This window comes from Scomber scombrus, chromosome 21 (assembly GCF_963691925.1).
Source record: "Scomber scombrus chromosome 21, fScoSco1.1, whole genome shotgun sequence".
NCBI classification, from domain to species: Eukaryota; Metazoa; Chordata; class Actinopteri; order Scombriformes; family Scombridae; genus Scomber; species Scomber scombrus.
The window spans coordinates 18,705,761-18,716,548 of record NC_084990.1 but is presented as its reverse complement, the minus strand read 5'-3'; the positions used below and the strand labels follow the sequence as shown (position 1 = coordinate 18,716,548).

The following is a 10,788-nucleotide window of genomic DNA, read 5'->3' as shown; positions in this document are numbered from 1 at the left end:
CACTGCATACATGTGTGTGTTGTTGTGTGTAATAGAAACTTAATTTCTCATATATTGTAGATTAATTTGACCCTATTTATTTATTGTCTTATTTATTGTTGATTCTAAATTTTAGTACACTTTAACCCAGGGGCGATTTTAGACCCTTTTTAAGGGTGCTCAAGCACCCCTAAATTTGATTTCAGCACCCCTAAAAATAAATAAATTATGATTGTAATAATAATTATTATTTTGCGAGCCTGTCTGTTAGAGATGGGACAAACAATTATGCTACAGGTTCAAATGGTTTTATTTTAACAGCTTTAATGTACTTTGGATAGTTCTGTCATTAGTATTGTCTTTCTCTCAGGGTTCATTAACTATCTTTGGGTCCTCTCTGTAGAAATCTGTGATTCTTTATTCTGGACCATTATTATCATATTTTATTTTAGACCACTCTACTATGTATTAATACTTATTGTTGTAATTTACGTTATCCAGTTAAATGAGTCTTTTAGCAGGGGGGTTGAACACTTGCAGGGAATTGTATGTCACATTCTCATTAGGAGCGGAGCCCCCCTAAAGGTCTGATCCTAGAATTGCTTTCATCCTTATGCTGCTACTTTTTTCCACTGTAGTGATGTGTCAATTTGAATTTCTCCCAAGGGGGATCAGTCAAGATACATCTTATCTTATCAATCAATCAATCAATCAATCAATCAATCTTTATTTATATAGTGCCAATCACAACAAATGTCATCTCAAGGCACTTTACATATAGAGCAGGTCTAGACTGTACTGTTTATTTTAATTTGAAGAGACCCAACATTCCCACAATTCTTATCTTATCTTATCATTTATTCCCAGCCAGGATACCAGCCTCTTGGGGTCCTTCAGAAGTTGCCAGATGTTGCCAATAAAACTAATGATATTTAAGAATGTATGTCAACAGATATGAAAAAATTAAAAATTAAAAAAAGATTACTTTACAATACTCAATTGTTTCAATATATATTTCTACATATCGAGTTAGGTGTAACACCTGGACACTACATGTTGCCATTGAATGAAAACTAATTAGTTATAAGTTATGGAACTATTAAAACTGTTGTGAAACTGCTAAAGTCAAGCTTCATGTAAGTTTTCCAAAATATGACAAAGTAGCTTATAGTCTTGGATGAATCGTAGAAATTGCTAAAAAAAAAAAAAAGTGCAAAAGGGCAAAAGGGGCGAAAGTTAACTAAAAATAGGATAAAAATAAATAAAATACTATACACAGTAAGCTGGACTCTTTTTGTAAATAAATCTGCAATATAAATGTGCAATATGCAGAAGTTCCTTTGGTAAATATTCCTGAGATTTACATACAGAATATACCCTAATACAGATCAAAATAAAGAAATAAGTTGAAATAGTTAAGTAAAAGTAGCTACTATAGGATAAGTTGTTGTAACATTAGGTAACGTGACGCCCCAGATGGTTTGTTATTCAGACAATCGACCATCTAAGAAGTCCATGTTGGAAACGATATTAAAGGGCAAAGCACTTTCCAAAAACACAAAACACTAATTGGTCCAAACCACTGGCAGCTCAGTTCATAACAGAAGTACATAACTGGATTCTCGCGTGATCTCACAAATCCAGCTAGAAGAACCTAGCTGCAGACAAAATGGCGAACGTAGAGGCAGACATCTTTACCTCTGCCTCCACAACTGACTGTAAGTCATGTGTTCGTCTTCTTCGTGTTTTTATTCCCTGTAAAGTAGCAGATGGAGAAAGCTGAATTAATTAGATTCTGACAACAGATAAATAAATTGATTTAAAACATTACATGACACATTTAAAAGAACTGACGACTTTCCAAAGACTTTGTGAATTAACTTTATATTGGCCTGTTTTTTTGTTTGTTTGTTTATTTGCTTTGTTTTAAATCTTCCCGTCGCTAACTTCTCATTTTCACATAGTATTAAGTATTTAAAAAGAGTCAATTGACTCTATATATATATAATGAGGTTTTAAATCCATCTGCTACTTTAAGGGGAATAAACTCTCGAAGAAGACGAACATCTGCTGCGAATGTCATATGACTTCCTGTCAGTTGTGGAGGCAGATGTAAAGATGTTTGCATTTTATCTGTAGTTTGGTAGATAAATGATAAAAAGAAACAGTTAAAAGTAAAAGATACAACAGTTGAAGTAATGCAAGTTAGCTAAAGGTTTTGGATAAATGGCTCAAGTAGTTATGTAGGAAGTGAAAATAACGGTAAATTGACATGCTAAATGTAACCGTTAGCCTAGCGGATACATGGGTGAAACAGCTGGAAGTAGCTGGTGGATAAAACAGGTGAAATTGATAGCTACACACAATGGATAAATGGTTCAAACAGCTCAAAGTAATGGATGAATGACTTAAATAATCACATAAAAATCATAAATATCTTAAAATGGTGATCATTTAACAGTCCTTCAAAAGTCTGGGGGCCCCTTGATACCAAACTGATGTGGCTGGGATTGTCGGGGAATTCGACTAGCACTAGGACCCAGCAAACATCAGTCAAGCCAAACCTTCTTGGCCAATAACACATCCGTTGTATGCGAGCCACATTGCTGCTTCCTGCATTCTGTGTCTGTAGCTGAAATATACATTATATATTATCACTGAAGGAAGACAAAGCATTTCCCTTTTTTTGGGTGAGAGCTGGTTGAATCTACCCATACCATCTATGTTTTATTAATTCTATTAATTCTGATTTTTCTACAAGGCCAGCACATTCATGCAGCTGCTTCACACATAGGAGAGAACCCACTTTCTCCTTTATCCTATTCACCTTTATCTCAGAGCAGATGAAGGTCCAGTCTGAAGGACATAAGTAGAGGAATACCGTATTTCCTGAAAAGACTGTTTAAACAGGATGTGCATTGTCAGTGTGACACTGGTGCCATCTACAGCTGCAGCTAGATTTTGGCATGGCAGGGTATTAGTGTTAAACTGTGGATTAGCCCGGCAATGTCCTTGAGTCAGTCACTGAGAGTGAACAAATAAATGAATTAAATCACTAACTTAACTTATTCTTGCAAAAGTGAAGAATGAAAACATTACTTCAGTATATAAAGTTTAAAAAACTTTATCGCTGTAGTCAGATATCTGCAGAAACAAGACCCTTTACCTGTCATTACCTCAAATTGGCCCCCATCTCATCATTTATTTGTAATATTTTGTGTCTCAACACACATTGAAGTCACTATTATTATGGTGTATGATGGGTTAAATCAGAGCTACAACTACCCATTATTTCACTGATCAACTGATAAATTGTGTAGTGGCCATTGTCCAGAAAACACAAATTAAACTTTAAACCAAACATAATCAAAAGTCCACTGATGCACCATGGGAATGTGGTTTAACTCAGGCAAAAGAAGATCAATGTCCATTCCAATCTTTTGTTTTGTTTGGATTTATTGCAACAAATTAAAACAAACGAAAGAACAAAGAAGGATCATGGCTGCTGCTGTCTCTCTTGCACTAGTAAAAAACCATTGGCCCACCCAGGTGCATGCTGGTCCTCCATGTGCCTACCTCCTAAAATAACCTACTACTCAAAAGTGCCCACAGTGTTTAACCAATTACCAAAAAATAAACCAAAATACTAACTATGGAAATCTAAATATGCTAAACAAATAACTAACAAACAAAAAATATAATCAAAAATCTAATCTAAATAAAGCAAACACTTAAGTTAATCAAACAAACAAAGTTGCTCATAATTAGTCAATTAAATGTACAACTAAAACTAAAAACAAAAACTAAACTTAACAAAACAAACAAATGGCTCCAACAAGTTGTTTGGTACATTAAATATGAAAAATGGTGAAAAACTGTTTCCCAAAGCCCAAGGCAATGTCCCCAAATGACTTGTTTTATTCACAGCAGTGCACACAATGCAAAAATATTCAGTTCAATGTCAGAGAAGGCGAAAGAAACCAGAAAATATTTACATTTAAGAAGCTGGAATCAGAGACATTTACATTTATTTCTTATAAAATGACAACAACAACAAAAGATTGTCAAAATAGTTGGCAATTAATCACTAGTCATTGCAACTTTGGATTTAGCTCCTACCGTTTGTTTTTCAGTGCTTCATACAGCATGTGTATGGTGTTCTAATCTTACTTATCTATACTATGCACAGCTGCAATGACTTATAGATAAGTGCATTGACAGTAAGTAATAATCAGCAACTCAGTTCCACGCAGTCGTTTGTGAGAATTTGCTGCTTTTTAAGTTGTATGTGAGAGTAAACTGAATATATTTGACTTATGGACTGTTGGTCTAACAAACCGGGCAATTTGAAAATGTCAGATGGGATTTAAAGAAGCTATGAGGGACATTTTTCACTGTTTTCAAAATTTTTATCAAACAAAAGTTTAAGCGTTTTATGGAGAAAATAATGAGCAGATGAATCAATATTGACTCATTAGTTGCAGCTCAACTGTGCACCTGTTTTGCACCATTTTGTTGCTTTAGACTGAAATTCCCCAGTGTGGGATGAACAGACATGGTCATTGTTGTGTGAACGTGTTTATAATATTAATTTATTATATGTAGAAGATTTGAAATTGCTGTTATTGTCTCCTTTACTCCTTTGAGGATGAAAGGGGGAAAAAAGGAATGACTATGTGGACAAAAAAAAGTTCAAAATTGGCAGAAACCTCACACGCCTTAATAATCGCATTACCCACTTATAAAAATGACAAAAGTCACTTAAGTACAGTACTTGAGTGACTGTACTTAGTTTAGGAATATGATTTTATATAATCAGAAGGAACAATACATCCCTTCATTTACTCCACACGTTCACACTCACAGACTAACAGACTCCCTCCCGGATGTTATTAGGTTAGTGAGGCAAAAATAGCTCTGGCATGTCATTTTCTATGACCAAGCCCCTCTCCGCTTGGCTCTGTCAATCACAGGCCAAAACAAGATGGCAGGCTGTGGGAGCTGGGTCTTCTTTTTAACAGGCAAGTTTCCTCCTGAAATGATTTAACTTCATGTAAATATACAACACAGACAGGTGCTCGCTCCTGTTTTTCTATCTAATTTCTGTTAGTTAGTGTGAACAATTGATCCTGATGTCGGCTGTCAAGTATTGTAGGACAAACTGTTACCACATCAGACATGTTGTCATGTTTTAAAGTTTAAGTTGATTCTTTTTGCCATTTTTAATCATTCAGCTCAATCATTGAGTGCTTTTTCTACACTTCCACATAGTTTGTGCTGTCACTGTGTGTGGGGCCAATGCAGAGATCAAATTTACCATTCCTGTGGGGAAGTTATTTACATACGAGCTGATGAGAGAGACTTTCCAGAATGACTTTGAACCCTTGTCAAAACTCTACGGTAAGAGCCTGAATCGTAGCAATTCGCCAGCATATCATGATGAAACAAATTGAAGAGATAAACATATAGTGCATTAGTGTACTATTTAATGTATTTATCTCTCTTTTCCATTTTGTGTGTTATATAGCTGGCCGCTTGTACGATGACCCCATGATTTTTAAGTGCAACAGGCAGAATTTTCCAGACCTCCCAGAGTGGCTCCGCTTCACGCAAAGGCACCCCTATGATAACGGCTTCCTGTATGGGACACCACAGACTCCAGGAAGAAGTATAATTGAGGTATGCAGTCACTCTTACAATGACATGAGCCTGAGTGAGTATGCATTAACAATTCACCTGTAATACATCGCATTTCTGGGTAGATTTTGCTGTTTGATGGTATATATTCTTGCACTCTATTTATTTTGGATAATGGGCATAATGAAATATGTCCAGTGCAGCTACAATGGAGACAGTTAAGAATTGCAGGTTTTGCTGTCAGACCCTCAGAGACAAAAACTCCAATCTGGAAAGTCTTTTTTCCCCCCTTTTTTTGCATCAATATCAAAAATTCATGAAGAAACCTGTCAAAGAAGAAGAAGAAGTAGAGATACAAGTCTCTGAAGTAGGATCACAGTCTCAATCAAACAGAATGTAATATCTATGGAAAGCATGTCACACTTTGGATTCAACCAAAGATTGCAACACTTCATCTGACTCAGAGCACGTATAATGAAACAACAGAACCTTTTCAGGACATTATTAAGAAGAGGGCAGTCTGGGAAATGTAGGAAATAGATAACTAATACAGAGTAGGAGTAAACAAATGCAACAACAATAATGCAGTAAAGGTGACAAATGAATAATGAAAGAACATCTAAGCATGACATTTTTTAATACTTTGAATACTTGGAAAATGTATTTTAAATTAGGCACCTTTTCTCTTACACACTATAACTATGATATTAACATTATCTGAAGTCTGAAAAAGAGCCCTTAGCTTGAAATGTCATTGGTGGATGTCTGTTAAACTGCATCTAGGGAGCAACAGTGTGCAGACCTTAACCTGTGTTTTTTATAATGTTTTTCGTTAAACACTGTCAAAGTCAAATTTGACCCATTTGAAATTGTATGGCTTTTCCCAAAGTGACAAAAAATGTAAATCAACTTTTTGTGTTAATTTGTTTTGTCTTTTTTGTTTGTTTGTTTGTTTGTTTGTTTGTTTGTTTGTTTGATGTTGTTGTTTTTGCACGTCTGGTACACACTTTTATACATAGAGAGTGCTCTAGTTTAGATTTGACCTGTATTAATTAAGAAATGTAAGATTACCATTCAAAAATGTTAAATTTGCCACAATTTCAAAATTCATTGAAATCATGACAGTTGTTTTTCCCTGATGTATGATCATAAAAGAGTGTGCATGTTTTTTCTCCATAAAGAAATAATGTAAAGCCTAAACTATACACTGTCTCTGATATATATATATATATATATATATAAATTACAAAGTTTTGGTTTAGAAGTTTGATATAGAGAGAGACTAATTATTAGGGATTGATGTGAAGGTTCAGAATAATAACAGTATCTAAAGGTTAATAAACTCTCCTCCTTTGTCTGACAGATTTATGCCATCAACAAACGGAGCTATGAAACAGCCAGACACATTCTCGTAATCAAAGTAGCTGCAGGTATGTCTTCAAATATTATCACAAATCTGTAGAACAGGCATAGGCAATATTAAAAGAGTATATGGGAGATGAAAAAGTAAAAAAAGCATACAATGACTGTTGGAAAGTCATGTCATACATGCTCTCACTCACAGAGAGGATCTTGCCCTATCAAGCTGAGTTCTTCATCAAACTGAGAGATATTGAGAAAGTGCTGCCCTCTACTGTTCAGGATGAAATAAAGCAGGATACACAGAAGCTGTGGAAGACACAGACTTTGTCAATTATCAACATCACTAACGCTCTCGACCGTGGTGGCAGAGTCCCCCTCCCTCTTGGAGGCCACTTCGAGGGGTAAAAAAAAAAGACAGAGAGTGTTTTCTAATAGCTTACTGTAACTTTTTAACTTTAAAATAACTGTTCCATCATTAAAATCTGGTTTGTGTCAGTGTGTATGTGAAGGTGGGGTCAGAGATGTCTTTCTCAGAATGTCTCCGTAAGGTGCTGAAGCCAGAGCATCAGGAGCAGTGTGCAGCAGGGGCAGAAGTCAAGATCCCTGGAGAGTGTAACTTCTGCGGCATTGCCAGCAACTGTATCACCTGGTGCAAGACTGAGCTGGTGAGGGCCAAACAGGCAAAGACATATTAATGGTGGTCACATGTGAATTATGGGCAACACAGATTTTGCATTTTAACTTTTAGGACAGAATTTCATGGACAACTTCTTTTTAAATGGCAGAGATTTGGGATTAATGCTGAAATGATTAGTTCAGTGGTTCCCAACCAAGGGGTATATTTCTATTAGATTGAACTTTTCTCAAATGTTTAGCTTTTTTTGTGTGAATGACCAGATATGTTCACCTCTGTGGCTGCTAAAAAAACATCAAATGAGATGGTCTAAGAGGGAAAATCAGTCATGGGTTTTCTTAAGACCTTTTATGTTACAGGTTGGGGTCTTTGAATTGCCTTGTTGTTGAAAGGTGTTATACAGATAAATTGTGACCCTTTGAAGGAGTCTCAACCCCTATGATTGGAAACCACAGTCATAAACTAAAGTATGAATCCAAGTTTAAGCTGTTAGCCCTATTTTGGATGCTTAATCAACTGAAATTACACTAACAATCCTATCATCTCTGCCTTTGCATCTCATAGTTTCTATAACAGAGAACCAACTCTCTTTTTCTCCCTGCAGTTCGATCTGAGTAAGCCGGTTCCACCTCCACCCGTTCCCACTATGGGCTCAGGGATTCTGGAGGATGGAGGTGACTTCAATCCTCCCGAGTCTCCACCGAGCAGAAACTATTTCCCAGACTACATTGTGACAGTGATTGTGCCCCTGATCCTGGCCATCATCCTGTGTAGCTTGCTGGCCTACATCATGTGTTGCAGACGAGAAGGAGTGTATGTATCTGTTTTGAGCCTCTTGTGGAATAGCCATTTAAGAGGCTGTGTTTATCCGGTGAAATGTATAGTTATTTGTAGTTATCTAACGGATTTGTCTAGGTGTGAGTAGGAATTTTAATGATTTCCGTTATGTAGTTGAAGTAACCTTTTAAGCAAATACTAGGTCAATTTTCAGTTTTTGATTGATCCTGATTAACTTTACACAAATTTTTCGCATTATTCTTTCTTTCGTAGAAACCAAAGGAATGCAAGGACAAACCAGTGAGTACTAAAATTGATAAGAAATAGTTACACATTCACTGTCTAGATGGCCAAAATGCATATTTATTTGAGATTCTTGACAGATTTCTGAAAACATTTTTTTTCTCTTAACGGTTAAAGATTATTGTAGAAAAACACTTTCAGGGGTTTGAGTCCTAAAGTGAACTAAAGTTCTGTACCTCCTCTCTTCTGCAGGATTCAGCTGTTCCACCACCACACTATTCTCGGAAACACAGATGAGCTGAGGAACATGGCTGGAAACCGTGGCATTCCTGCTCTTCCTCTATCAACACTGCCCATGTTCAACAGCAGAACTGGGGAGAGAGCATCACCACTGCAGTCTGACAGCCCCAGCATCCCCCTCATCATGGCCCAGCAGTAAGACCCTTACTCACTCACTCTTATTTACTTACAGATCTGCTATTGTTTTCATGACTAGCATTTGTCAGTCAGCATTAGTAGTTGAATGAAATTGATCCTGAGAAGTCAAATCACTTCTTAAAATAGATTTTTTAAATTCTCCTCCTCCTCCTCCTCCTCCTCCTCCTCCTCCTCCTCCTCCTCCTCCTCCTCCTCCTCCTCCTCCTCCTCCTCCTCCTCCTCCTCCTCCTCCTCCTCCTTCTCCTCCTCCTCCTCCTCCTCCTCTTCCTCTTCATAGTGATCCCTACAGTGACACACTGCCCAGGTAAAGCCTTTCAGGGGAGTTTACATTATACTAAATAACATTACACTAATTCTGCTCAATATTTAGGCCACAATATATTTATTTATGTTGTATATGTATAATGTTGTTTGTTTTTTGCAGGAAGTGAGAACAACGATGGATACATGTAAAGCTTGAATGTTATAAAGTAATGTGTTGCAACATCCTATTAATTAATTTGCTGTGGGAAATGAAGTGTTTTTTCTTCTTTAAGTTATGTTAAAATTCATAAATAGTATGTAGTTACTCAAATGATCTGCCATTTATGATTCTCTTTATTCCACTTTCTTTCATTGCCAATAAAAGATTACCAGAAACTCTATCCTCCATTGTTGTTTTCATCAGACCAAGCTTCAGGATGTGTTACTGACATTTTGGAGCAGTGGTTGAAGAAAAAAGGAGGAGGCACTCACACCTACCATTTCAGCCCACTTTTGTTTATGGCTTCGTCCCAGTTTGGCTCTATTTCCCTCCACCAGTCCACCAGACTGGTTTAAGACTGGACTGAGTGGGAAGAAGGACAGATAAGAGAGTTTGCAGATTAGGAACACTTAAGAAAGTGTTGCTTTCTTTATTGACTATCTTTGGTTATGTTATTCAGAGCTGCAGTTGACCTTTAGTTTGATTTCTGTTGTTGTATCATGCAACCGTAAAGTGTAAAAGTCATCCTGCTTGACAGTAGTTAATATATGCTGAAGTTTATTTTGCTCTGTGTTTGTTGTGCATTTATCTTTAGTTGTGTTTATGTTATTTCTGGGACAGTTTGTGTATGGTTACATTGCGTTTTTGTTTGGTTGTCTGTTTCCCCTGCCAGTGGGCTCCCAACCTGCCCTCATGTCTTACTCCCTGTTCTTGCTGTTCACTAGTTTAGTTTGTTGGTTCAGTCTTGTTGGATCCCTAGATCAGTTTTGCTTTGTTTACCTAACCTCCATTACAGAACATTCTTCAGTTCCTTCTACCCTGTCTCCTATGATGGGTCCACCTGCTCCACGCTCCGCTATACATAACAGCTTTGAGTTGTTCACTGTGTGACTGTGGTTGAACCTGAGTGAAAATCTGGTGCCAAGACTTTGTAGAACTGGATTTGATACCGCCTACTTCAGAAAGTCAGCAGCTATAGTATTCAAGGGAGACAGACATTTTTCAAATGTTTACAGTGATCCAGAGAGATTATTGCTTGATTATTTGCTTCCCTCTATCATGTTCACATTATATAATGTGATGCAATACGATAGTGATTCCACCAGCAGCATTTTTCTGATCTTGTGTGATGCAGTGTTCGCCTCTTAAAAACAGCTGTTGTTGCACTCCATGTCCAGAAGGAGTCACTGGTCTATTTTCCTCTGACTGAAGAGCTTTTGGGTCCAACACAAATATCCTGTACTGTTAACAGGTC

The 10,788-nt window shown here is 36.9% G+C and overlaps 1 protein-coding gene across 1 annotated transcript; it reads left to right on the top strand.

Moving 5' to 3' along the window:
• The first annotated feature begins 4,958 nt into the window (after positions 1 to 4,958).
• sgca (sarcoglycan, alpha) lies at positions 4,959 to 9,700 on the top strand. The gene is made up of 11 exons (XM_062442727.1): positions 4,959 to 5,000; positions 5,251 to 5,379; positions 5,507 to 5,658; positions 6,980 to 7,046; positions 7,181 to 7,379; positions 7,475 to 7,643; positions 8,217 to 8,425; positions 8,663 to 8,689; positions 8,885 to 9,067; positions 9,348 to 9,374; positions 9,495 to 9,700. The coding sequence occupies exons 1-11, from the start codon at positions 4,964 to 4,966 to the stop codon at positions 9,499 to 9,501; spliced, it is 1,206 nt and encodes a 401-aa protein (XP_062298711.1). The 5' UTR covers positions 4,959 to 4,963; the 3' UTR covers positions 9,502 to 9,700.
• Positions 9,701 to 10,788: the final 1,088 nt, after the last annotated feature.